At 58.9% G+C, this 26,501-nt stretch overlaps 8 protein-coding genes and 1 non-coding gene across 9 annotated transcripts; 2 read left to right on the top strand and 7 right to left on the bottom strand.

The window, feature by feature from the left end:
- Positions 1 to 36: 36 nt before the first annotated feature.
- On the bottom strand, positions 37 to 2,360 carry HRG_05696 (FAD binding domain-containing protein; the record flags this gene model as incomplete). Its single annotated transcript, XM_044864167.1, has 6 exons — positions 37 to 256; positions 335 to 1,558; positions 1,614 to 1,942; positions 2,000 to 2,073; positions 2,144 to 2,198; positions 2,316 to 2,360. The coding sequence occupies 6 exons, from the start codon at positions 2,358 to 2,360 to the stop codon at positions 37 to 39; spliced, it is 1,947 nt and encodes a 648-aa protein (XP_044720699.1).
- Positions 2,361 to 3,030: 670 nt separating this feature from the next.
- On the bottom strand, positions 3,031 to 6,256 carry HRG_05695 (PX-associated domain-containing protein; the record flags this gene model as incomplete). Its single annotated transcript, XM_044864166.1, has 10 exons — positions 3,031 to 3,678; positions 3,739 to 3,927; positions 3,988 to 4,582; positions 4,639 to 4,892; positions 4,944 to 5,065; positions 5,124 to 5,403; positions 5,455 to 5,715; positions 5,779 to 6,008; positions 6,106 to 6,153; positions 6,232 to 6,256. The coding sequence occupies 10 exons, from the start codon at positions 6,254 to 6,256 to the stop codon at positions 3,031 to 3,033; spliced, it is 2,652 nt and encodes an 883-aa protein (XP_044720698.1).
- Positions 6,257 to 8,445: 2,189 nt separating this feature from the next.
- Positions 8,446 to 9,274, bottom strand: HRG_05694 (uncharacterized protein; the record flags this gene model as incomplete). The annotated part of the gene is made up of 2 exons (XM_044864165.1): positions 8,446 to 9,079; positions 9,144 to 9,274. 2 exons carry the CDS (start codon positions 9,272 to 9,274, stop codon positions 8,446 to 8,448), a joined length of 765 nt encoding a protein of 254 aa, XP_044720697.1.
- An 857-nt stretch (positions 9,275 to 10,131) lies between these two features.
- Positions 10,132 to 10,617, bottom strand: HRG_05693 (cgr1 family domain-containing protein; the record flags this gene model as incomplete). The annotated part of the gene is made up of 3 exons (XM_044864164.1): positions 10,132 to 10,272; positions 10,331 to 10,476; positions 10,545 to 10,617. The coding sequence occupies 3 exons, from the start codon at positions 10,615 to 10,617 to the stop codon at positions 10,132 to 10,134; spliced, it is 360 nt and encodes a 119-aa protein (XP_044720696.1).
- Positions 10,618 to 16,389: 5,772 nt separating this feature from the next.
- Positions 16,390 to 18,657, top strand: HRG_05692 (cell wall proline rich protein; the record flags this gene model as incomplete). The annotated part of the gene is made up of 1 exon (XM_044864163.1): positions 16,390 to 18,657. The coding sequence occupies one exon, from the start codon at positions 16,390 to 16,392 to the stop codon at positions 18,655 to 18,657; it is 2,268 nt and encodes a 755-aa protein (XP_044720695.1).
- An 813-nt stretch (positions 18,658 to 19,470) lies between these two features.
- On the bottom strand, positions 19,471 to 20,279 carry HRG_05691 (uncharacterized protein; the record flags this gene model as incomplete). The annotated part of the gene is made up of 3 exons (XM_044864162.1): positions 19,471 to 19,904; positions 19,982 to 20,186; positions 20,253 to 20,279. 3 exons carry the CDS (start codon positions 20,277 to 20,279, stop codon positions 19,471 to 19,473), a joined length of 666 nt encoding a protein of 221 aa, XP_044720694.1.
- Positions 20,280 to 21,779: 1,500 nt separating this feature from the next.
- On the bottom strand, positions 21,780 to 21,851 carry HRG_12092. The gene has a single exon. It is a non-coding gene; the product is annotated as a tRNA-Met (tRNA).
- A 225-nt stretch (positions 21,852 to 22,076) lies between these two features.
- Positions 22,077 to 23,440, top strand: HRG_05690 (dnaJ domain-containing protein; the record flags this gene model as incomplete). Its single annotated transcript, XM_044864161.1, has 3 exons — positions 22,077 to 22,149; positions 22,244 to 23,100; positions 23,156 to 23,440. 3 exons carry the CDS (start codon positions 22,077 to 22,079, stop codon positions 23,438 to 23,440), a joined length of 1,215 nt encoding a protein of 404 aa, XP_044720693.1.
- Positions 23,441 to 23,781: 341 nt separating this feature from the next.
- Positions 23,782 to 26,055, bottom strand: HRG_05689 (actin-like ATPase domain-containing protein; the record flags this gene model as incomplete). Its single annotated transcript, XM_044864160.1, has 9 exons — positions 23,782 to 24,141; positions 24,205 to 24,424; positions 24,491 to 24,606; positions 24,681 to 24,783; positions 24,841 to 25,078; positions 25,140 to 25,206; positions 25,275 to 25,319; positions 25,377 to 25,947; positions 26,006 to 26,055. 9 exons carry the CDS (start codon positions 26,053 to 26,055, stop codon positions 23,782 to 23,784), a joined length of 1,770 nt encoding a protein of 589 aa, XP_044720692.1.
- Between the last annotated feature and the right edge of the window lie 446 nt (positions 26,056 to 26,501).

The raw sequence follows: 26,501 nt of genomic DNA, 5'->3' as shown, positions 1-26,501 counted from the left end.
ACCTCGACCTCTTCGCTTTACTTGCCCGCCGCCTGTCTAGTATACACGCTTAAACGGAGGGACCGGTTTGCACTCGGCCTCGTCTAGGGTGGTGCTAATGACGCGGCGGTACGATAGGTCCACCTTCTCGTGGGGCTGCTTCTGGAAACTAAGCGTGTGCTTCATCCACGTCTTGTCGTCTCGCTCGGGGTAGTCCTCGCGGGCGTGAGCCCCACGCGACTCCTTCCGGGCCGCGGCGGCGGTGGCGGTTTGGATGCTAGAAGCATACAGAGTCAGCCCCGAGTTTTTCTGCTGCGTGCGAGGCACGGCGTGCAGAAGCAGAGACAACACTTACGCGCAGGTCAATAGGTTCCGCAGCTCCAGCGTCTCGACCAAGTCAGAGTTCCAGATCATGCTCCGGTCCTTAATGCCAACATCGTGGAACATCTTATCGATCTTATTCATCTTGCGCACGCCCTCGTCTAGACTCTCCTGGGTTCGGAAGACGCTGACGTCGGTCTGCATGGCCTTTTGCATGGCCAGTCGGATCTCGGCGGTGCTCTTAGGGCCGTCGGAGTTTCGGACCTTATCAAGGACCTCGATGTGCTCGGCGCCGGCGTCAGCAGCCATAGGCTTCAGCTTGTCGCCGGGGTTGAAGTTATCGCGGATGGTATGCGAGACGGCACGGCCGAAGACGACCAGGTCCAGCAACGAGTTGGCACCAAGGCGGTTCGCGCCGTGGACAGACACACACGCAGCCTCACCACAGGCGAACAGTCCGGGAACTACCTTTTCATTATTTTGCGCATCAACGGTAAGCACTTCGCCGGTATAGCGGGTCGGGATGCCACCCATATTATAGTGGACGGTCGGCAGAACGGGAATAGGTTGCTTCCGGACGTCGACTCCGGCGAAGATGCCGGCCGTCTCAGAGATGCCGGGCAGACGCTCGGCGAGAACCTCGGCAGGCAGGTGGCTTAGCTGCAGGAAGATGTGGTCCTTTTCGGCGCCCACGCCTCGGCCATCGCGAATCTCCATTGTCATTGACCGCGAGACGACGTCGCGAGAGGCGAGATCCTTGGCGGTAGGCGCATACCGCTCCATAAAACGCTCACCCTCCGAGTTCAATAGGTAGCCGCCCTCGCCGCGGGCGCCCTCGGTAATCAGACAGCCGGCGCCGTAGATGCCAGTGGGGTGGAACTGGACGAATTCGAGATCCTGGTTGGGCAGGCCAGCGCGAGCAACCATGGCCATGCCGTCCCCGGTGCAGGTATGGGCCGAGGTACAGCTGAAATAGGCACGTCCGTAGCCGCCAGTGGCCAGAACGGTGTTATTGGCGAGGAAACGGTGCAGGGTGCCGTCCTCCTGGTTGTAGGCTAGGACACCGCGGCACTCGCCGTCCTGCATGATCAGGTCGAGGGCAAAGTACTCGATAAAGTAGTTCGTGTTGTGCCGGAGCGACTGGCCGTAGAGGGTATGGAGGAGAGCGTGGCCGGTCCGGTCGGCGGCGGCGCAGCATCGGTAGGCCTGGCCGCCCTTGCCGTACTTTTGCGATTGGCCGCCGAAAGCTCGCTGGTAACTGTGCAGGTGTCAGCGGCTGCTGGGAGAGTATACGGCAGACGTGGCTAACTCACATCTTGCCGTCCTCGGTTCGGGAAAAGGGGCAGCCGTAGTGCTCGAGCTCGATTATGGACGCGGGAGCCTCGCGGGTCATGTAGTGGATGGCGTCCTGGTCGCCGAGCCAGTCAGAGCCCTTGACAGTGTCGTACATATGCCATCTCCAGTCATCCTCGTGCATGTTGCCTAGGGCGGCGTTGATGCCACCCTGGGCGGCGACGGTGTGACTCCGGGTAGGGAAGAGCTTGGAGATGCAGGCCGTGTTGAAGCCAGCCTCGGCGAGGCCAAAGGCGGCTCGCAGGCCGGAGCCGCCGGCGCCGACGACAATGGCATCGTACTCGTGGTCCTGCCAGGGCTGTCAACGGCTGCGTGGGGGGCTTGTTTTCGGGGACACGGCACGTACGATGACGGGGTATTTGTTGCTTAGGAAGGGCGAGGCCTCCTTTGCCCTCAACGGACTACTCGCAATGACGCGAGCTGCAGCCGTCTCGCAGAGTCAGCGCCCAGGACTGGTCCATTCCTTGCGCCGTCTCGGGATTCAACTCACCGGCCGGACGGGTCGTGGAAAAGGCCCTGGTGTGGGTTCGAGCCAGCCGTGAAAACTGCAATTAGCTCGTCCGTCAGCTTGCCGGTCTGGGAGGCAGGAGGGCAGGGTGGCGTGGCGAGAAACATTGAGGAGAGGCGAAGAAATGGCAAGGGAAGGGAGCAATGCGACGCACAGCAGAGCCCGCGGGCAGTCTCCTCAAAGCCATCGAAGAAGCCATGGTCAACCAAAACCGCGTTCACAGATGTTCATCCGCGATGGCGTTGAGTTTGCCCGTGGGAGATGACGGTAATGGTGGTGGAGGTGGTGGTGGAGGTGGTGGTGGTGGTGGTGATTGATGATTGACGGATGCCTTACGGCTCGAGGCCTGGTCGGGAGAGCTTGCTCGGCTCCTCGGTTCATCCAGCCAATCAGAGACCAGTCATTAGCAGCCCTGGCCCCGAGGCAATAAATAGCCTACTTGCTTGCCTGATGAAAGCGTCGACGGCAGAATTGCATCCAGTTGCTTTTGCCTCGCTCTCCTTGTTTCTTGTCCTCTTCTTCTGCTGCGTTGCATTGCTCCAAAAGCTGCACCTCGATTGATTGATGCCACGCACGAGTTTGTAGCTTCTACGTACTCTGTACCCTTTGGCGGCGGCCATCTTCGGTGACAGTCGCGACGCCCCGCCCCGCCCTTCTCGGTGTCATAGACTTATTACTTTCCATTCATTGGACATCACCACTATGACAAGAACATCACCGCTCCGTCTGATTTTCATTCCGCGGCCCTCACTCCCCCCGAAAGCCCTTTACCGAGTACTTTGTACGCTTGGCGACATCATCCAACAACAGTCCTTGTAGGAATTCGCCATCATGATGCCCTGCCCCCGCCTGCGCTGCCCAAATCCTCTCTAATCTGCCAAGACCTGTCGCAGCATAACCAAAAAGTTGTCCTTGAGCTTGTGCACCTCGGAAACATCCGGCTTGACCGGCTCTCCCGCTGACCGTCGGAGGCGATCCTGCTGCTTGGCCCGCCTCCGCCGTTCGGCCTCTATCGGGTCCAGCTCGTCTTCCTTTTCCGCCTCCTCCTCGGACTCCGACCCGTCGTCGTACGCCATCTCCTGGAGATCCTGTCCATCCAGGCCAAAATCGGACGTGTTGAAACTCAAGCCGAGCCCGGCCATGCTGCTTCCCGGTTGTCCCTCTGCCGCCATCTTCTGCCGTGTCTTGTCGTTGTGCCACTTTTTCCGTGCCTCTTGCCACGCGATGAGAGCGTCAACCTCCTTGGTGGCCTCCTCCTTGTCCAGCGTGCTGCCGCTCACGCCTCCCTCGAAGAGGGCATTAACGTTGAGCGTTCCGTTTTTGGGTCCCTTGCGCAGGAACTCGAGGATGCCTTCAATCCACCCCATGAGCTGGGTGAAGAGCCCATTGTCGTGAGTGTGCACCTCGTGCACGAATTTGTAAAAGTTGTGCTCGTGTCTCTGGCACAAGTCGATGAACGCCTGTACCGTCTGGTTGGGGTCGGCCGAGGCATCTTGTTCCCGGCATTTGTCGACAACCTGTTGATCCTGTCAGTCACTGCTTTGTCGTCGCACACGTCCTTGTTTCCCGCAACATACCTGAATCATGTCATCGATGAATACGGCAAAGTCGGTGACGCTGTTGTAGACGTTTGCCGACTTGTAAACCCTGACCAGCGGCTCGTAGAAAATGGTGAACAAGTCGCGGAACAACTGCAGCGTAACGGGCTCTTCAATCAGATGCAGCATCATCGCCTTGTCGCGTTGTCGGGTGCACAGCTTCAGCAGCTGCTTCAGGTATGAAAAGAGTTGCGCTCCTTGCTTCAGCTCCTCGTCAATGTTCTCAACCGCATTGTTGAACGCCACATAGGCATTGAACAGCCGCTGGATCTGCTCTCCCGTCAGTTCCGGTTCCAGCTGATCCGACCGCAGAATCGCCACGATAATATCAATGTTCTCGCTCTCGGCCTCGTCGCGAATGGCCACCTTTACGTGCTCCTCCGCGTTGGTGTATTTTTGTAGCTTCTCCGCAAACACGGGGTCGCCAATCTTGATCGTCAGGGCGTCGATTGACCTCTGGAAGCTCTTGATGCCGTCGTTTAGCGTCAGCGAGAATATGCGCTGCATCAGCGACCGCGTTCCAAACGGCTGTGCCAGGAAAACGTCCAGGATGCTCGACATGACGGCGGCCGGGTTCGCGATACGGATGACGTTCTTGATGACCGAATAAGGGATGAGCGAGTGGATACGCTTCGCCTGCGCAAACATCTCCGGGGAATTATCCTCGGCAAGGAACAGGTGGTAGATGACGGCGGCGACTTCGATCCGGAGCCACTCGGCAAACTTTCGGTATTGGATGCTCAGGTCTTCTATAGTCTCCTTCTCCTTGATTTCTTTGAACAGCATGGTCAGGCCGTTGCGCTCTACAATGTCGCGTCTGAATCTGCAATGGGGTCAGTCTCCATGTCGGCTTCCCCTTGGGGTTGGGCGAGTGCTCACTGTTCCATGTACTCGTCCAGGTCGGCAGCGCGTCGCCTGGCAATTTCGTAAAATTTCTTTTGCTCCGCGATGCGCTTCTCGTCCAGCGCCTTTCGCCGCGCAATATCATCCACGTCGTCGTCCGTCGGCGTGATGGGGTCGCCGCTCAGAAAGTCTTGGATCGCCTTGGTGCTGGCCACCTGCGGGTTGTGCAACAGAGATCGAAGCCAGGCACGCAAAGAGACTCGCTGGCTTTCGCGCCACAAAACAACCGTCTGCAGAACATGTAAGGCTTGGTTTCCTGGGGGCAGAGACTGGTTACGAACGTCATCTCCATCTCGAGTCCGCGAGCGCCCCGGGCTGCGGTCCTCGTTTGGTGTACGGGGCGATCTCGAGCGGATCGATCTGGCCGAAGCAATAGAGCCCGGTCTCTTGTGCGGCTTTTGGCCTGGGTTACTGTGAGCTTGGGAGTTGTGGGGGGGATTAAAGACGCTTCTCACCCTCACGAGGCGACAGTAGCCCCGGTGACGCGGCGTCGGTGTCTTGTGGGAGAGCAGTCAGGCGGGTCGAGACAGAGGAGATGGAAGTCCCATCAGAGTCGTCGCCGTTGCTCAGGGCCGACAGCAACCCAGACGCCGTCGAGCTGGACTTGTTCTTCTTGGGCAGTTGCGGCAAAACTCTACCGGGCAACTCGGTCCGCAGGTTCTTCTGCAGCTTGGCGAAGTCGCCGTACCTGCGGCCCACAAAGTGCTCCAGCTCCCCCTTCCTCTTAATGCGGAGCAGAAACTCGGCGTGTTTGTGGCGGCGAATATTGCGCTTGATGGACATGACACGCACCCCGGCGACGTTGATGTCCCAGCCGTTGATGTAGTTTCCTTCGGGGATCGTGTGCATGACACCAGTGTCAATGGCATGGCTGTCGACGATTTCGATCTCGGAGAAACGTATACGTTCCTCGAAGCCAGACGAAGTGCCGATGCCCGAGACCATCATCAGCTCCACCAGCTTCTGGGCCTTGATGGCCAGCTTGCGGCGCTTGGTCTCCTCGAGGCGGTCTTCGGAGGAAGAGATTTGTTTGCCGGCAAAGGACTCGAGGAACTGCCGAGGAGCGTTAGGTGTCTTCGGAAGCAAACGTCGAGGGACAGGCGCCGGGGGACTTACGACTTGGAGCTTGTCCTGCCAAAACTCCTTCTCCCTGGCCTTGTCGAGGAAGGGAAAGTCTCGGACATGGTGGACAAAGATGTATCTGAGGATGGGGAGTTCCGACTCTTGCGGGGAGACTTCGCCGTGCTCGGACCGGAAGGGCGCACCGAAGCGCTGCAGAGCCGTGGGAGAGTTGAGCTCGCTAATCTCCCTTTTCACTTGTTGCGACATGAGTTCTCGCTTGAGGTCTGTCGTGCGGCAGGTTAGCCTAAAAGGCCGCGCCAGCGGGACAGGAAAAGGGGAATGGGCACGGAGGCGGATTCTAGCTCGCCCAGGACCGCGTACAGTGTTCTTGTTTGCCCGTCAGAGAGGTTCCGGGCGACGAGGCAGCGCCTGGTTGGCGGGTGCGGAGAGGCAGCTCCGTCGTAGTCGTCGTCGTCGTCGTCGTCGTGGCGTCGGCGGCGGCCGCGCCGTTATCCGGCTTGTGTCCGTCCATGGCGGATAGAGGTGGCGGCGGCGGATGTGATGGAGGACGAGGCAGCTTGGACGGTCGCTGATGATGTGTGCAGTCGACGGCAGGTAATGAACCAGACGGTGGCTGAGGCCTTGCAAAGCTATTACCAAGGTCAATGGCGGGGCAGCCGGAGTGGCGTCGGCTGCTAGAAGGGAGCTGAGTTTCGTTCTCGGCCAGAGCAGAAGGCCAGACGAAACAGAGGCTTGGGTCGGGAAGAGGGGAGAGGTTCCGGATCTACTATATAAATATGACGGCGACGCGGCCGTGCAAAAGCTTGCTGGGGATGGGGGGTCGCCAAGGTTCATCTCCATCGCAGCCCGCCTCAGCCCCCGGCGGCAATGGGTGGAGGGGGGATGGAAGCCGAAGCCCCTCGTGTGCTGTATGGCGCGTGTTACTGTGCATCCAGCGGGCACGTCCACCACTGACACACGGCATGTTGCAGGGGTGTATCTTTTTCTCATCTTGGCGGAGGGAGGCGGAGGAGGGTCGTCCGGGGGGGTACGTGTGCTGTACCTAATATTTGGTCTGACTTCACCTTCAATAATATCTGGTCTGGCTCCAACTGAACGTCGTTGGGCGCCCAAAGCATGGCCGGCAGTCTCAGAGCCCAGTATCCGTACGGACGAGTATACTTACTAGTACCTAATGTGCGACTGCCCAAGCGCCTGCTTGCTCCTACAGTACAGTAGTTTGACGGTCGTGGATCCCCATCCTCCCCCTCGTTGCGCCACTCGCTAGGAATAAACCCCATGACAGGCGGCCCACGAGACCGTCAAGCTTGTGCAAGGCCAGGGAAGGCCAGTCTTGGAATCCTCAAAACCGGCCGCCCGCAAAGTGCCGTGCAGTGCAGCAGCGCAAAGAGACGCGTCCCGGCACCTCTGACTCGCCGAGTCTCTCACCAAGACGACCTTTGACGCTGCTTCTTTCTGCCTTGCCAGGTTGGCATTCTGGGTCACTTGGTATCGTCGGGACTTCGGCACCAGATACGATAGATTGTCCTGCCAGCTTGCTAGGTGGAAAGGAGAAAATTGAGAGAAAATAAGAGCAGAGAGCCCCGTTTCGGAAACCAGGATGTGCATTGTGGCGCTTCATCATCGTCAGTCTAGCCTCTCCAAGCTGACGCGCACCCTCTCTCAAGCCACGCATGTACAGGCAGGTATCCATGGCGGTCCCCGGCGCAGGGGGCGCGTGCCGCGTGTACCATGTGGTACAAATGCCGAGCCAATCGCCCCGACGCCGCCGTCCCCAACTCTGGAGCGACCCGAGAGCCGAATCGCCGAACGTACGACCTTGTTCTTCTTGTCTCCGCTATTATTCTTTTTTTTTCTCTTTTCTATTTTGATACTTGCATTCGTGTCCAAAGCCGAGGCAAGAATGGTGAGCGAGACTAAGCTCGCCCTCTTGATGCCCATGGCATGAACCAGCTCGAGATGAATTCATCTCTACAGTACTGTACTTCACCCGCCAGCAAATCGGGAAATTACATACAGTAGCCGACCAATGTCTTGTCCCACAGGGGGATCGCTCGACGGGGATCGCTCGACGGGGACCACCGCTGTAAACACAACATAGACCGGGGGTCCCACCCGTGGGGGCTGTGAGAGGAAACGCGCGATGGAGTGGCGCAGCGCTCCTCTTCACGTCATGATAAGACGGCTTCGGAGCCCCATTCACCCGGGGGACGGCAAATCTTGTAGTTACCCAACCCAGCCCTCGGGGACTCCATTAAGGATGCCTTGCCGTGGCTAAGACGTTACGTAGGGCCCTGTATGGACGCGACGTCCCACGGAAGTTTCCCGTGCTGCAGGAAGTGTTCGGATATGCCGAAGACTTGCGCCTTCCCGTCCCCCTTTCCTCCGAACTCATTGACACTCCCGCACCCGGGCGTACCCGCAAACATCATTTGGCCGTTAGGCACGTCCTGAAAAGGGTCCAACGAGGGAGGACACGTCTCCTCATCACCACCCGCCTTGGCGGAGGCAGTTCCACAGGGGGGAGGGCGGATGAGAACATGAATCTATAAAGATTCTAGGGTATCATCATGGTTGCCTCTCCGTGCCCGTATCCAGTATGTAGGCTCCGGCAGTATGTTTGGACTCCGCAAAAAAGGCCTAGGATAGACGAGAACCCGGCATGCCCAAGCAATACCCGTGTCCTCTATCCCCCCCATGTCAAAGCTCGTCAAACACTCGCAGCCGCTCATCATCAGCCTCCGGCGTCTTCCACAGCATCGTCTTGCCCGGCTCCCCGTCTCCATCTTCGCTCGAATGATTCAGGGCGTTAAGCCAGGGACGGATCGTTGAGCCAGCGCCAAGAGAGCGTGGACGAGCGTCGTCGAGCTTCGTCGTATACTTGACGCCGACCGCCAGCGCAACGATGAGGATGGCGACGACCGACGTGACGGACCAAAATATCTTGAGCCGCTTCCGCGTCCTCTCCTGCCAGTCCCTGTCGGCGCGCTCCCAGCCCTCGATGCGCTCTCTCACGACGTCTACTCGACCCGTTAGGCCCTGGATCCTCGCACGACCGTGATGTACGCGGTTTTGAAGGCTGCTGATCTTGGCCTCCTGCTCCTCGAAACGGCCCAGGGCAACCAGCTGGCTGACAGTGTCGCTCTCGAGAGCCCGGGAGTCGTCGTCAAACCCATCGCACATGTCGCGTAGCCCCTCTGCCAAGCCCTTCATGGCCGTGACCGTGTTCTGTAGGGTGCTCATCTTCTCGAGCACCGCATAGTATGTGTCGTCGAGATGCTTGGTCGTGTTGGTCGAGAACGTGCCGAGGTGGCCAAGGGACTGCTTCAGGACACTGTGTCGAGGGGGAAAAGGTCAGCGGCCATGCCGGGAGACGTCTGCACCGTGACATGACCCACCCAGCTTGAATCGACGCCTTCTCCTGCTCCAGTTGGAGCATCGCGTCTCGGGCGCGCTTGGTCTCAGCCTCGCCGGCGTCCTCCTTCTGGGTCGAGAGGCTGGGGCGGCGGCTCAAGTCTGGGCTCATCATGGTCGCGACGCCGGCCGGCCGGAACAAGCTTATCGAATGTCGTGTCTGCAGCGGCGCGTGAGCATCGAGCAAGCCTCGGTCATCGTACTGGCCGTGGCTGGCCTGGTGCTGGCGTGGCAGCCTGGCTGGTGACGCGAGCTCGGTGAGGGATCGCTTGGCCTGATGCCGTACCCGGGGCTTCGGCAACTCCACCAAGCTATTATTATTATTAAGGTTCGACATGGCCTCGCGAGGACGTTTAGTCTCAGGCTCGGATCTGAGAGTAAAGCGGGCCGTCAGGAGGTGTGTGTGTGGTCGAACGAGTCGAGACGACCTTGCCCACCCTGGCCACAAGCGCGTTGCCGGGCGTGGGGCTGCCAGCCAGCGTTGTCACATGCCCAAGAGAGCCGGCTGCGTCATGGCGACAGCAGGAACGCACGCAATTAAATCGACCCAAAAGAGTTGGAAGCAACGTCTTTTACCCAATGGGACCTCATTTCAGTTGATTCCAACGGCCTCGGCTACATCCGGAGTCTAATCTCTGGGCCATTGCCATACAGGCCACATCGTTGTCACCCACGCGCCCGCCCCCAGGTCTCATCACAGCATGGCAACATGCGTTCGTGACCGGCCGCCCTCTAGGGAAACAAGGCTCCAAAACAAAGGCTTCCCCACGCCTGCCGGGCCGACCTGGCCTGCACGTCTCCCTTCGCCACGGCACGGGCTAAGATAACGTCATCTCCGTGAGCCTCCAATTGTCCATTCCGGAGATGCTCTGGAGGCCAGGAGCATGTGTCTTTGGGCAAGGCGAAATGAATACTGTCGACACGCGGCTGTTGAGGCTTTGCAGCAATCTCTTGCATCGCTGATTTGGAGCTTCAGGAATTCAAGAGCTTATTCCGCTTCTCCTTGCGCTTCAACCGCTCGACTCGCTTCCGGTGCATCGTCTCGGCCATCTTCTCGTACCGCTCCTTCTCTTCCTTCTTGGCTCGCTTCTCGCGAATGGCTTCTATCCGTTGCTGCCGAGAGGGTAAGCCTTGGGACCACGCGCAGTCCGTCGTGTCTCGGGCCACTCACCTGGCGCTGTGCTTCCTTTTCCGCCTTCATTTCCTTCTCCTTGGCCTTCATCTGTGCCATGGCAGCGCGTTCCTTGGTGCGCTTCTCGTACGACGTCAAGCCTGCTGTTGGCCGGAACGCCTTCTTCGGCGCATGCCAGTGCTTGCCTGCGACCAATTGTCAGCTTGGCGGACATGGCGGCAAGGTAAACGAGACCAGCATGTAGGGAACCTACCATTTTTGCGCATGCCGAGAGGCTTCGCCAGCTTTGCGGCCGACTCGGCCGTTGGAGCGTTTTCCGTAGCCATCTCTGTGTCGTTGGATCGGGCTCCGAAGCTTGGAGAGCGTAAATCTTGTGCTTCATCTCGACGAAATTTCTGCCAGGCCTGCGGGGCTAGGGGACGCCAGGGCGGTGTAGGCTGTACTTTGTGCCCTGCAAGCCTTGTGTGGCTGAGCGACTCCAGCGTCTCCACTCAGATGTGGCTGCAAGTAAACGGTCGGGCCCCGACCCCGCAAATTGGCGCTTCTTCATCACTTTGGATCTGGCGGGTGTTCATCGGCGAGATGAGGCGGTGGTTGCCCGATGGAGTCGACCAATGCGGCGTCACGTGCAAACCAGCTTCATCTAGTTTATGCTTGACTTGACCCAGAAAGAGCCCACCGGAAGCAAGGGTGGCGGGATATCGACCAGGAACGCAGCCGCTATAGCTTTATTATGGGCGATGATGTCAGGCCAAGCGAGAAAAACCCATAAACGGAACCAAGAGGCAGGATTCTCGTACAGCCAAGTATACGGTAAGTCGTACGTACTTGTTGCGGGGCATATTTGTAAACACCTGGCATGATGGCTTTGCAGACGGTAGGGCTACAGATGCAGTGCCGGATTCAGATGAAAGACCGGCCAACAATCCGGATGTTTTGACCGGCATCCCTTGCTTTTGCGGCCAAGATTTGTCTCGCCTCGCAGATGAATGAATCTGGAGCGAGGCTTTGATTAGTAGAAGGAATCACGAATGATCAGCCCGGCGGAGAAGTCCCGTGGCCTGCTCGTACTCGAATTTTCATGCTGTTCCCGGAAACCGAGTAGGGCGGGCTCGCGGGCCAACTGGGCATCCGGCGGGCATCCGGCGGGCCCCCGTCAGAGGAACAACATGTTAAATTGCAAGTGGCTTAGCCGGCCAGCAGTGGGCCAACACGACGATGGCTCCTGATGATGACGTTGTCATCTGCACACCGCCAGGGGAGATTGCGCCGTCGACAAGTGGGGGAGAGTCGGTGCTGAATGATCCCTGGGCCTTGCGGGTGGAGCGGCCTTTGTCACGACGTTGGATATACTGCAGGAACGGCATCTCTGAGACGGCTCGCGCACAGTGGCATGGACAGACGTTGCCTTTCTGAGGTAGGTATTGAGCCTCAGAAGATGACAGCTCATCAATCATCGAGCGGCTTCCCTACGGCAGGGAGACACTTTCGGCATTTTCTTGGGAGGCGGCGGGCCGGCAGGGACTGAAAATGCGACGGCTGACAGTCTGTGCACGTGTGTAGAGATCGACTCTTTTCGCGGGATAGGCGCAGACGCCGAGGCGGAACCTGGCAAGGCCATGAAACACCGATCGAGGACTTTTCAGCTCTCCCCTCTTCATCCCCATGCATACAGGAGAGGCGCTGGCGCTTATTAGGTAGGTAGTTAATAAATCTCGGCCCGCACGAGCGAGTTCACCCTGATCTGTAAAGAGGCCCACCACCCACCCCCGTGTTCTTTGTGTGACAGTCAGGGTCGAAAAGGGAGAACAAAAGACTGTGCGGTGCAATAGAGTTGAGACGTTGGGGCTTTGGTCTGTAGTAGAGGGCATGCGGCCTTTGAACCAAGTAAAACGCCGTGGCTGACGGCTAACTAACTAGCCCTGAGCGAGTTAGTGAGGAGAGCCTCAACTGCTCGGTGCCTGCCGAAATCCGGATACTGGTGACCCGGTCGTGCCATGATCCATGATAGCGGGCTTGAAATAAAGCGAAGTCCATCGGGGACGGCAAGGTGGAATGAGGAGCAATCTGGGGGAGATTCAGTCGCAAAGGCGACCATCATTCCCGCCCCTTGGCCTTTGCACCGAGTACGTACTGTACATGCATATCTCGCTGATACGGGGCCGTCACTTGACCAGTCTCTGGTCCCGCTGATCTGTCCTGGCCGTCTGACAGCACATACCTCAGCGGGTACGCACAGCATACCGCGAACTCATTTGGCCAAGGCCCGGCCGGCTACGTGTTCGTTCAGTCGGCCGCTGCACATCGAGTTGCGCAATCAAAGAGAAGCTCGATAAATGCAGACGCGTACCGAGTACGTAAGGCCACACAAAACACATGCAGCACATCCCCATCGTCGCATGCATGCATGCACGTCCAGTAAACTGCGAGAGAGGCCATGTCAATCTTGGCTCGTTCTAGACACGCAGGCGAGGCAAGGGAGGACCAGGGAAAAAGGAACACGGGTGATGGCTACTGTACTTCTGGGCATGCTATGCAGGCATCCATGCAGCTGCCTGTCATACACGGCGGCTCATTGTGGTTCGCGCGACCGACCATCTGGCCCCGGGGCGCCGTTGCCACCACTCGCGCGTATCTCCCGGCGAGGCCAAGGGGGAGCCAAAGGGGAGAGCGGCCATGGCGTATTGGGCCAGAAGCAAGTAGTTACAGTATAGTCTTGTCCTGTACGATACTTGATCTGCCCCCCCTTCCCCCCCTCCCCGCGGGAGGCCGGGATGAAACAGCAGACCTTGACTTTGCCGCACGGCCAGGGAGGGATAGGCAGGGGCCCGGATGTCCGAGGCGCCAGGCATGCCTCTGTGCATAGCGTCCTGTGCTCTGTCGCCGAATCACGACTTGCAATAAGCTCCTGCCTAGCAGGCTCTTGGACACTTGCAGCGCCAGTCCCCACCATTTTCCCGATAGAGCGCGAGCTACTGTCCAGGGCGTGCCCAAACACCGACTCTCATTGGAGCACAGTCGCGAGCACAGTTGCGAGCACGTCAGTTGCTGAAAGAGTCAGCAGTACGGATCGAGGCGCTGGTGCCCTTGTTCCAAATCTTGGCTCCTCAAGACTCGAGCATTCCGGCCCATCCCTCCCGCGACACCCGGAAGCTGAGGACGAGCAAAAGTCCATGGCGGCCGCCACGGGACGGTCCCCATCGAGAGTCACCTCTATCCGCTGCCTCGAGGTACGAGTCCATTTCCCGCGACACATGATCGTCATTTCAGGAACTCAGCAGGCACGGTTAGCGCAGGCCAACGCACGCTGTACCAACTCGTCGGTGCCCAGTGCCTTGCGCCATTCTCATGGCAGTTGCTGGGCCAGCAAGCACTCTCGCGCATGAACCACGCCGTCCCAAGATGGTCTCAATGTTCGGGTCCAAGCCGCGCCGGCAGTGAATGGATCGTGTTTTCCAACAACAGCAGGGTCTCAAGTTCTCAACCCAAGTCGAGGCGGAAAGCAAGGACCCCTGCCGGCCAAATATCACCGGCTACCCACAGGTGGGATGCACTGCCTGGCTGCCAGGGCCAACGCAGCCAACGAGCCGCTAGCAGGCAGGCCATCCAAGGTTTGGCCGGTGGCAGGCACAGCCTGGGTATCCCAAGGTACCAAGATTATGGGTGGGGTAGGTACCGGTTGACGCATCAGACAGTACTGCGCCTAGCCTGTCTCGGGCGCTCATCGTGGGTCGTCGGCCAGGCGGTACCTGGCAGGGCGCGGGCAAGTACTTGGCCAGGGCCTCGGCCAGGTATCCATCCATCCACGACCAGAGTCTCGTTATTGCTCAGATTAGTAGAACAGAGGGGTGCCCTGCCGAGAGCAGCCTAGAGAGGCGTTGTGTCTGCGATGGAGAGTGTTCCACTCATCGCCGTTGAGCTTCCAGCCATGTCCATGTCGCGCGGTGTTTTAGCCAGCGGGCCAGCCATTTCATGGTAGTACTGCAGACCTGATAGTGGCCTAATAGTGGTGACCGCGCGGGAGTGCACGGGGTCCTATCGAGCACCAGGTACCTACCTACCTACCTACCTACCTTTCTCGACTGCTCGCTCCTCATGCATAAACACACAAGCTTCGACTCGCAGGTACTCCGTACTCACGGGGAAAATCAGCGGTCCGCGATATCAAACTCTATCCCTCCCCATCCCCTCCTCCTTGCGCCTTCTCGACAAGAGTCCGGAAGGATTCGAGCTGTTGACCGTTTTGCTTCTTCTTATTGCCGTGAGGGTGCATGGCCGCGCGGAGGCGGTGCCGCCAGGGGGGCCGTCTCAGTACTTCGTATCCGTACCGTCGCCTCCATGCCTGGGAGGTTAGTGCCCATGGTGCCGTACTTGGCCCCGTACCCGAGGTGCGCCGTGTGGCTGCCCAAGGTACCTCGAGCCGGGGAGCGCCGCATGTCCCAGCGCTCTGCAGATGCGAAGCATCGCCGTGAGCCAATTAGTAGTCGCTACCACGTCGAGATCCAGATCATCCCGACAGCCAGCCATCCAGCCAGATAGTCGAGGGAGATAAACAAACCACAACGCCTGGCACATCATGTGCTGTACCGTGTGTAGATGCTCCGAGGGTCGTTGGCAGCCCCGGATTCACAGCACGGTTCTGTACCGAGCACTGTTTCCGTGTCTGGACCCCCGAAACTCTGAAGCCCGTCAAACGCCCTGCTGCTTGTTCCCCGTACCTCGTCTCGCATACAAGGTACCCGCTAGCCGCAGGTAGGCGGTACGCGCTGGCCCCAGCCGGTTGCATTCGGCCGCCCCATCCTCCCTCCCTAGGCCTTCCCGGTAGCCCACTCTGGTTGTTTCCCACTCCCTCCCTCTCTCGCCCGCCCGCCTTTAACCCTCCGCCCATCCTCACCCTCACGCCCTCCTTCTTCCTCCCCATCCCTCCCGCCTTGCGCGCTCCCCAGAGTTCGCCTCCTGGTGCGATTCCAGCTGCACTTCTCGTTGAGATTTGTCGCTGGTATTGGCCGTCCGCTCCTTTGTCGCCTCATTCGATTCAATTCTTTGCCTTTGCGCCCGTCCCTTTACTTCAGCGCAGCATTTATTTGTATTTTTTGCCCGTCACCCAGGTCTGTTACCAACCGTCGTGAATCGCTTTCCACCCTCGGCTGCCGCCCAACAGCCTCCCACCTTTTCTTCAGCTTTACCTCACCTTCCTTTTCCGTAACCCTCTGGGTCGCTAACCTGATGCAGGCTCGACTACAGCTCGGATATCTCTCAAAACAACCATCAAAAAGGCATCGAACGTCGCTTGTCCGTTACATGTCTCCCGAGGCCCGCATGCAGACGAACGAGACCTCTCTTCACCATTTCCGTCCTTGGCCTTGCCCCCTCTTATGATCACCCTGTTCTCCTAGTTGGCCATCACTTTGAGTTGCCGCCGCGCGGCTGGGAAAATGATGGCCGCTACTCAGGGCCCTGCGTGGGTGGCAGCCGCCGGTGCCTCACCCGTCCATTCTTTGGAGGATTCCGCAGGCAACTGCTTCGCCTCCTCGGACGCCGCAAGCCCCCCAAGCATCTTGGCTCAAGACCCATCGATCCACACCGACGTCCCTCCGAACCCGCCCTTCGTCTTCCCTGCTCGTCTGTCCTCGCCTTCTTCCGCCCCGGCGTTATACGCCCGAGCCGGCGGTCGGCGGCCCATGTCAGCCGTTGAACCCCCAAGGTCATCCAGCCCGTTGTCTGAGAATGGCGACAGGCCACGCAGGACTGTGGCTTTGCCTGCTTTTAACTTTAATCCCGGTGCCTCTCTTGCCCAGGGACCCGATTCATTGCCGTTTCTGAGTCCTCCCATAACCCCCAACTCGCCATCATCGAGACCTTTTCCCTCACCCTCGCGAGCAGCCCGGCATGGACACCGTCGGGGCGGCAGCGAATTCGTTGGCGGCAGCATTCGCGACGGCAACTCGATCGCCGTCATGAGCACCAGTCCAACCAAGTCTGAAAGTGGCTTCGCATCACCCGGGCTTGCTCCTCCCTCACGTGGACATCGTCGTGTTGTCTCCGGGACAATTTGCGCCAGCGACTTGCCTTTGCTGCGGCCGTTCCCTGGATACAATATGCTCAGGGGCAACAGCGCTCCCAATAGCCCTACTTCCTTTGAGCTCAAGAGGGATGTCCACGTTGCGCCTCACCACCAAACATCCGGCTTGCCGACCCCTGCGCAAGCTCCCGAAGCCAATGTTGCCAGCGATGCAACTGTGGACGCGGCTAGGCCCACCACGCCCGCAGCTCTCTCCTCCGATGTCGAGAGCAGCAGCCCGAGGCAACCGAGATCAGGCAGAACGCGTGTTGGTTTCTCAGATAAGCTGGAATTCATTCCCCGGCCGCTGTCAATGGTTTCCAGTGACACGTCCAGCACGGCCACGGCGCGACCCGGACACTCTGTTTCCGGCAGCATATCCTCAGTCGTTTCTGTGGCTTCCCCTTGCGACCGGGAGAGCCCGGTGACACTGTCAAAGAACTCCACTCGCGACTTGAGCGACTCCAGGCCAAGCACGGCTGGTGCCATCCTCGAGCGTATGGCGGCGCCTCCGAACCGCAACGTTGCCAACACTTCACCCAGGCGCCGCAACTCGAACCCGACGCTACTAAGTGTCGCCGAAGCGCAAGCGGCGGACCCGAACAATCCTGTCGCAACAATCAAGGCCCCCAAGCGCTGGTCGTTTTTCGGCTTGGAGTCATCCTTCATCGGTCCCACAATGCCCATGAAACCGCGATCACTGAGTTCCAGCTCATCCGAGTCTGTATCGAGAGCTGCTTCTGCACCGTCGTCGTCCGACCACGACTCCGATTCGACGGAGACAGGGAGAGACTTGCATGCAGCAAACGCAGACAAGCAATCCAGCAAGACGATGAGTAAGAAGAAGAGGGTCAGGGGTTGGGCGGGCTCGATCTTACCTCTGAAGCCTCGAGGCCAAAAGAAACAGGTCAAGGCGAATGGTTTGCGGCCACCGACGCCGCCTGCCTCTGTTGATCCTTTGGAGGAAGAGGACGACGACGACGATGAAACCGAGGAGACTGAGGATTCAGAGACTCCAGATCCCGAAGGCACCCCTGGCAAAGACCTGAACGCCGAGTCATCGGCCCCCGAGCGGGTACTTGCCAGCCCCCAGCCACAGCCTCTGTCGAAAGACGACGCGTCGCATCCCATGATAGATCTCGATGCCGCTCTCGGCCCTTTCAACACGCCGCTTCCCCACAATGCAGAGTGGGAGGCGGCGCAGCGGGCAGCTGGCACTACCGGCAAGCGACGCATGCACAGCGCACAGGGCATGAAAGGTTTCAGCGGCCCAGGCATGCATTATCATCGCAGATCAGAGTCAGCACCAGATCTGCCGCCATTCGATCCTGGGCGCTCCAACATCCATAGGTTGAACAGCAATTCAGCAATGGCTGATGTATTCGAAGAGGATGAAGACGACGTCGCCGCCGCCAATGGCCAACCAAAGAAGCCAGGGGCAGCAAGTATGAGAGAACTGCACCGAGACGGCGCGGCGACGTCTCCCGTCGTGCTTGCGTCGGTCGAGGCTTCTCCTCTTTTGCGAGCTTCCCCAATCGAGCCAGCGTACGCCGCCATGAAGAGGGCCAGCTCGGAGCCGATAGAGTCCGCAATGCCTCCCTTGACACCGCTTGCAGCAGAATGCCCAACCAGCTCGGTGCATGGCGAGGCCGCCGTCGAGGATCCCCCGTCAATCATCTTCTGCAGCGCCAGCGCGAGTGGCCCTGACTCTGCCACGTCCTCGCCTAAGAGATTGCCGGGAACCAAGGAGCTCACCCCTGTGGAGGTCTACCCAGCATCTCACAGCAGCACGGCCATGATGCCTCTCAGCCCGTACTCAACGAGCCTCGCATCGTCGTCTCACCCGTCTCCTCGGTCACCGGTGTCCATTGACGCCCAGCGCATATCAACGGCGCCCTCATCAGTGACGGACAAGAACAGCTTCCAGTCGCTCCTGATGGGTGAGCCGGGTCCAGAAGTCAGGATATCGGCCGACTACGACATCAGGTCACTCACGTCGAGCAATTCGACAATGACGCGGGACAGTAGCTTCATACCAAGCCAACGTATGTCTCAACCGACCCTCCGTGAGCAACGGCCCGTCTCGGTCTCGTCGGCTGCGTTTGGGCGCAGGCGGTCGAGCCTTGTCAGCCTGAGCCGGCTCATCAGCAGCGCACACGGGGAAAGAAGCAAGCTCTCCATGGAAGTCACGCTGGATAACGAGTCGGAAAGCAAGAAGCCGAGATCCAAGGGGAGCAAGACTAAGGAGCGATTGGGCCGAATGATGCAATTCTGGAAGCCCAGCAAAGGTGGCGCGCCGGCATAACTTGGATGCATCAACCGTCATGTCACCCTGCCAGCGGCCCGCGAGCGATTGGGCGTGTCGGCAGCGACGAGACGGGCCTTCTCCCTTGTCACACCTTTGACCTTTTACTGTTCCATTTTTGTTCCTCGTCTGGCTTTATGAATGTACATGGATGTTATGTAAATCTTGACATTTTACACCTTCTACTCGACGCCTGCGGAGATGAAAGTCCATCCTGGCCTCGGATGGCCCCGACTGGAATGAAGGCATGTTTGGCAGGGCGGTTGGGCACCTTCCATCGGAGGCAGTGGCGCCGACGATAAGCAAAAGGGTATGAGATTGAACACATTTTCTCAAGGGTTAAGAAAGGGGCGCCGGACTTGACGATCACACGAATATTGTTATTTGGCATGATCGCACAAATTGGCTGCCCGATGCTCCCCTCACCGGTGGGAAAGAAGGGCACGGAAGGGCGAGATACGAAACGGCCGCCGCCCGATGACATATGCTGGAATCAAAGTGGTATCGGATGCGATGAGACCAGGGCGGCAGCCTGCCTCGGGATGGGGCATCAAGGCCGCAGCGAGACGAGAGACCGGGTTAGCGAATTAAAGATAGCCATAATATGTATGACTCTTGGGGCGAAGTCGAAGCCAACCGGCCGCCACGTGAAGCGCAGCAGGACCATTTTATGCTGGGGAGCTCGCAGGCTTTAATGACACTGCTGGGTTCTGAGTTCTGATGTTGCAAGTCTATGGAGGATCGATACATGAGAAAAACGCCAGCTCTCGTCGGCCTTTGAAGACGTCACCGAGGCACAAGATAAGGGGCGAGCTAGAGAAACATCTTGGCGACGCCCTTGATGCTCTCGCCCCAGCCGTCGTCGCGGGGGCGCGAGGGCGCGGAGCTGTAGGCAGACGTCCGGCGCTCCCAGTGCAGGTCGGGGCCGTCACGGGCTCGGGGAGAAGCGAAGCCGTCGCCGGCCATGCGGACGGCGTCCGAGACGAGACCGAAGCCGTCGCCGGCGGCGGCGCGGGAGGCGACGCCGAGCATGCGCTCGAGGGAGGGGGGCATGCGCAGGCCGAAGCGGGCGAGCAGGGCGGTCAGGGCGCCGCCGGTGACGAGGGGCATGACGACGAGGAAGAAGACCTTCCAGGGGTGGCGCTTGGCGTAGTGGACGAGGTCGCGCAGCAGGCGGCGGAGCTGGCGATATGCGCGCTGGAGGAAGCCGTGGCGAGGGGAGCGCTTGTAGTAGGACGGGCGGCTTGCTGTACGCGGTGGTGAGCAGGGCTGCCTCAAGGGGGCACGAAGAGAGGAATGCGGATGGGGAGGGGGGGAGGCATACAGCCTCCGAGGCCAAAGAAGCTGGAGCGGCTCGAGTTGCCAAGGCCGAAGAAGGACCCGCGCGAGGCATTGTGCTTGTGGTAGCCGCTGTCGGCGAAGAAGGGGGCGGCGAAGGGGGCGGCGCCGGAGCCGAGGCCGGAGCGGCGGCGGCGGGAGCTGGAGCGCGAGCGGGGGCGGGACGGGGAGCTGGAGCGGGAACGACGTTTCTTGTGGACAGAGCGTGACGAGTGGCGGCGGTGTTGCGAGGGGCGCGAGAGGCCGCCGGGGCCGACTGAGAGGCCGTCGGAGAAGAAGCCCATGTTTGCGTCTCTGTTCACTGTTGGATGGGGAGGAGAGCGGGTGAGTGAGTGAGGGAGGGCGTGAGTGAGGGGGGGAGGGGTTGTAGGTGTGTGAGAAAGTTGAGTGAGAGAGGGATTGTAAGTATGTGAGAGTGTGAGTGAGGAGGGAGGGTGTGAATGAGTGAGAAGCAAGGTGTAGTCCACCGGCCCTACACCGTCTTTATTTCTCCCCTTCGGACGGGCTTGCCACGCCGATGTTCGTTCTCACGCTCTGTATCTGTACACCTGCGCACACACACACACACACACACACACACGCACACACAAGAAAAGCAAGGGGAGAAGCAGGAGGGACGGGGGAGGATGAGGGGGGGGGCCAGAGGAAAATGCGGGCTTTTGCAGATGTAGGTCCATGCACATGCTACCTACAGTAGGGTGTGCAGGGCGGTCTGCCGTCGGTCAGCACTCCCGTTGACCGCATGAACTTGTACATGCATGTACGGATACGAAGTAACGAATAATTAGAGGGGCCCGTTAATTGGGGTGGCTGGACTTCGCCATCCGCGGCTCTGGGAAGTCATGTATTTCGTATCCGGTGCGGGGACGGAGCCGGAGCCGGAAGGGCCCGAGGCGGGATGCCGGCCTGCCATTGACCTTGTCTGTCCAACTGTATTTATCCGTACATTGTTTGTTTATCTGCGCAATGTCAGTTGGGTGGGTGTCTGGCGCAGTACCAGAGGCCGGTGAACACTGGCTTCCATCCGCTGCCGTGCTATGCTGACAGGAGGCTGTTTATATGCGTACTGTAGTTACAGTCAATGTGCATGTGTTTTCCGCCAACTCAAGACATTCAAAAAAACAAAAAAACGTCTCGATTTCTACACAGCAGCCTCGTATGCCGTGCATGTGGAAATGCATCCGTGACACGCCTTGCGCGTCTGTGTCCACCCGAGCCAAGGCCGGGTTGCAAAATTGTGAGTCGGTTAATTACCCGCAATGCCCGAAGAAGGGGCCCTTGTCGCCTCGCTCGAGAGCCCAAAGTCGCACGCATGCCTATTCTCCTGCTTATAATACGGGCTCGTCCTCGTGGGCGCAGCTGTATGCGACTCGGAAATAAGCCAGCCAGCCAGTCGGCAACACACGTTGCGACTCAGGCTCGTCTGCCAACTGCTACCCTATAGCCACCGCCTGCTCTCTGGCTGCAACCCGCCACGCATCATGTCGGCAAGAAACAAGGCGATGGGGTAGGCGTGCTGGGCATTGTAATATCCATCTCAATCGGCATACGTCGTCCCCTTTGATGCATGGCTTGTATGTACAACCTGCGCATAAAATCCGGGCTCCGTCGAAGAGCATGCAGGTTGTGAACCTTCACTTAACGGTTTACCTTGCACAGCTTTGTCGCGCAGCAAAATCCCCGAAAGCAAAGTCAAAAATAAGAACAAAAATAAGGGAGGAGAAGAAGAGTATATCAACTAAAGGGTGAGTGGAAAATCACCGAAAACGTCAAAAAGAATATCTTAGCAATTCCTCGTTTCGATCAAGGGACCTCCGGGTTATGAGCCCGGCGCGCTTCCGCTGCGCCAAATTGCTTTACTTCGATGGAATGACTGCATCTAATTATAGTATAAGACCCCTCTTGTGTATGTTCCCCAGCCAGCAGCAGCGCAAGCTAGCTCACCCCCTGTTTTCCCCCCTGCGCGAGTACCTAACAAGCCACCTGGCCTTGCATCGATCAAGCAGTTACATGGGCCCTGCTGTTGTTCCCCACGATTCGCCAGCCTCAACGCAGCACCACCGCCGCCCTACCATGCAAGCATGAAGATTTCCTACCTCTCTGTCGGGATTCTTTCCCTCCTGGCTCCCCTCACGGCGGCCTGGAGCAAGGAAGGCAAGTGTTTTGTTCTCTTTCGTTCTCTCGAGGACTCCCCCCCCAAAAAAAACATGTCTGCCGTGCTCCGACTGACTGATATGCCTCCATCCAGATCGAGAAATCTTCCGCATCCGCGATGAAATCTCGGCGCACGAGCCCAACGCCTCGGTCACCTTCTACGACGTCCTCGGCATCGCCGCGTCCGCCTCGCAGGAGGACATCAACCGGGCCTACCGCAAAAAGTCGCGCTCCCTCCACCCGGACAAGGTGAAGCAGCAGCTCCGAAACGACCGCGCAACCAAGGACGGCAAGCCCAACGCCAGCCCCAAGCAGCCCACCGCCGCCGAGGTCAAGGCCGCCGTCAAGAGCGCCTCGGAGCGCCAGGCCCGCCTCTCCCTCATCGCCAACATCCTGCGCGGGCCGTCGCGGGACCGCTATGACCACTTCCTGGCCCACGGCTTCCCGCTCTGGAAGGGCACCGACTACTACTACACCAGGTACCGCCCCGGCCTCGGCACCGTCATGCTCGGCGTCTTCATCATGGGCGGCGGAGCCATCCACTACCTCATCCTCTACATGAACTGGAAGCGCCAGCAGGAGTTTGTCGGCCGCTACGTCAAGTTTGCCCGGGAAAAGGCCTGGGGCGGCAACCTCGGCATCCCCAACGTCGAGCCTGCGCCTGCGCCTCCATCGGACGACGAGACGCCTCCGCCTCTGCCCGCCAACAGGAAGCAGAGGCGCATGCAGGAAAAGGAGTCCAAGAGGGAGGACGGCGGCGGACGCCTCAAGAGGAAGAGCCGCAAGCCCCAGACAGCTCCGCGGGAAACCCCCTCGAGCACCACTGCGCCCTCGGGCGTGCGCAAGAGGGTTGTCGCCGAGAACGGCAAGATCCTCGTCGTCGACTCCCTGGGTGACGTCTTTCTCGAAGAGGAGGACGAGGAAGGCAACGTGAATGAATATCTTCTTGACGTGAGCTCCCGTCCCGATTCCAGTCGACTGGAACACCACGCTGACCTAAATCAAGCCCAACGAGCTCCATAAGCCGACCTTCAAGGATACTGCCGTTGTCCGCGTCCCGATCTGGCTCTTCAACCTGGGCCCCGGTCGCTTCACGTCCAACAAGGCAGTCGAGATCGATTCGGACGACGCTGCCGACGACTCGGACGCCCCGCAGGCGACGCCGAGCACCGACTCCGCCGGAGAGGACTTTGAGATGCTGGACAAGAGCACCGACTCACTGTCCAAGGCCAAGGCCTCTGGCGTCCAGCAAGGGCCCAAGGCCAACAAGAGACGGGGCAAAAAGCGCTAAGGGAGGCTCCTGCTTCCCGCTGCGAGAGCATGCGGCGGATTCTGGACAATAGAAGGGAAACGGGGTGTCAAGGGAGAAAATACGGCTGAAATCAGGGAATTCGTATCGTTCTATTGGTGGCCTAAAGATCTTCCGCCTGCCTAGGGAGGAGATAGAGCAAGTTTGTGCAAGAAGAGAACAAGGGCAAGAATAGATGTAGGCCTAGAAAACCCTCAAGGCTGATGAAAGCTCGCACGCGTCCTGGCTGCCGCCCTTCGGACACGCAGGAAAAGCGCATTGATCAGGACTCTGAGCTCAGAAAATGTCTCCTCTCCGTCAAGCAACGTCAGATAGCCCTCCCCCTACAGTCGCTGCTCCTTGGCGCCGCTGTCGGTGCAGTCAACCTGGACATTCCTGGAGCCGACCATTGTGCCATCATAGAAGACCTCAAAGTCGAGGGAGGCGCCGTCCGGGACCATCCGGAGCTCGTAGTGGACTTGGCGGAAACGCCCACCCTGCTGGTTTATCCAGACGGGGAGTTTGTCGAAGCTTGGAATCTTGGACCACCGGATCAAGCACAGCCGCTTGACCGAGTCGTCGCATCTTGATGGTGGATCCTTGGCGGTACAATACACGATCTCCGTCTCGATGAAGTCCTGGGGCTGGTCAAAGTCCTGCCAGAAGCTGTGCGTGACAGGCTCCTCGGTGGCCAGAGTTTCCCCCTGTACGCCGTCTGTCAGCGGGCCGCACCAGCCAAGCCGTCAAGACGTCGCAATGTGACTTACGATCTGGATAAACCATTGGGTCTGGTCAACGGCCAGGAACTCGCGCTGGATATTGCACCATACCCTGTCGCGCGAGTCGTGTTCGCTTGCGTCCCAGGGCAGAATGTTGAGAGTCGTCCCGTAACTGGCCCTGGCCACGCGACCGTCCACCATGGTGAAGAGACTCGGGCTGCATTTGTTGAAGCCACGGAGCACGGCTCCGCGACAGACGGCAGTCCAGCTGCGTCAAGGAGTCAGATGCGTATTCACGTCTGTCTCTGAGAGACCAAGGGGGCTTTCCACTCACGGTCGATCGCCACGGGCCTGCAATATCTCGGTATTCATACCCTCGGTGTCGAGGGAGTCTTGGAGACTTTGGCGCAGCACGCGTGACTTGCCAAACCCGCCGGCCAGGATAACATACTGCGGCAAGTGTTAGCAAAGCCGACAAAACCACACATCGGAGAGCCGCCATCTTCTCCAGGGTGCGACTTCACCTTGGGGCCTCGTTTCTCCATCTTCATGACCTCGCGAATCTGCTTGAAAACAAGCTCGACTACTTCGGCAACGATGGGCTTGAAGACATCCATCAGCTCCCTTCTGGTGGCAGTTAGCATAGTCCGACTCGATGCCTGTCTGGAACAGTCATGCACTTACCTGCTGAAATCCAATCTCGGAGGATGAAAGCGAGTCTCGAGAGTCCCGCCGTAGGGCATTTGGATCTGCAGATCGGTGCTGTCTTGGTGAAACTGCACCTTCAGGCCATTTTCCCAATGAAAGTCCATGATGTGGTCAATTCCTGGCTTGCCAAGTCTGTCCCAGATATTACGCGGGAGCTTCGACTTGAGAAGCTGGAAAAAGCGCTCGTCGAGGCACACGGCACCACAAAGTTTGCCTGAGTGCATGCTGTTAGCTGGAGCCAAGATGCCATATAGTCGACCGCGTTTTGTACTCACCGTCACCTTGGACACACTCTCTCACTTGAGGCGGGTTCTCGCGAATGACTTTGTAACTGATGAGGTCCTGAACGCGGTCAGCAGGCGAAGAGGGAGATGGAAAAACAGGATCCAAGGCAGCTTGGAGTCACCTACCACCGTGCCTCCTCCGGCATCGCAGACGACAAAGCGGTCATTTTTCTAGGCATGTCAACGGTGATCAAACAATCAACGGAAGTCATTGCATTTCCAACTCACCTTGAACTCGACCATGTCGGAAAAGTCCTCCATGGTGGCCAAGGCGGCAGCCTCGGGCTCCGAGATGAAGCTCAGGATTGTTTCCCCGGCCTTTCGGTCATCTAGGATCCCCGCCAGCTGCACCGCCTCGCGCATCCTCTGGCGCGCGTAGAGGGGCCAGATGGCGGGTAGAGTCACGACCAGCTCGAGTCTCGAGGCAGAAACAAGACGTTTGCCGAGGCAATCTTCAATGTTCCGAAAGCCATGCTTCCACATTTCGCGTAGATAGTCCCCGATGACCTCCACGGGGTGACGGTTGTTTTGCTGGATTTGCATTTTCGCCCTGCGCAGATGCTCCGAGCGTCGGAAGTTCTGCGGCAGGTCGTCATCGTCAAGCAGCAGCAGCTTGAACCATTTGATGGGAGTCTCGTCAGGGGGGATGGAATATCCCCAAAAGGGCGGGCGCGAGTTGGACCGATATACCAGGGCGCTCGGAGCCTTCTCCTTGTCGCTGTTTGCTCCGAGGCGCGCAGGCCAGCCAGAAACTGGGGTGGAGTAGCTCCCACCGGGAGCCCAGGCCATACCCGAATGACTGTTTCTCGGCTGTCAGTCTTTGAGTCGTGAGTGAGGGTTGCGATAAGCAGACGTACGTTGTGCCAAAATCGAGGCCGATGACGATGGGCTGCTTCTTGGAAGCCATTCTGAATACGCAGGGTGCCTTGCGCGAAAAGCCTCGAACGTGGAAAAGAAGGTGTGCAAGGTTGAAGGGATAGAATGAATTCTTGGCGTTGGGGAGAACCAGGGAGATTCAGGTGCCTCAGGTTGAGCACCAGAGTGCTGCGTGTGCAGCTGGCAGCTACTGAGCGATCTGGACTGGTTACCGCAGCTACCGGAGCAAGTTGCTGCAGAACAATGGGGGGTTGGTTGACTGGAGATGGCCCAGTGCTCGCTTTTTGAAGAACAATATCTGCCGTGATCGAATCGAATCCAAGCCGCAGCAAAGTAACCAAAGAGAATGAAGGAAGGCTGAAGAAAGCCCGCGATGGCCGAGAGCCATTACTTCGCCTCGCCGCCGAGCAACTCAAGTTATCTCGTCCATCTCGAGTTTCATAGTGTTGCCGGTGAAGAGGGCAAATGGCCTGGAGA

This window comes from Hirsutella rhossiliensis, assembly GCF_020360975.1.
Source record: "Hirsutella rhossiliensis strain HR02 chromosome Unknown scaffold00005, whole genome shotgun sequence".
Taxonomy (NCBI): Eukaryota; Fungi; Ascomycota; class Sordariomycetes; order Hypocreales; family Ophiocordycipitaceae; genus Hirsutella; species Hirsutella rhossiliensis.
Note: the sequence above shows the minus strand (reverse complement) of the source record. Positions and strands in the feature narration are given on the sequence as shown.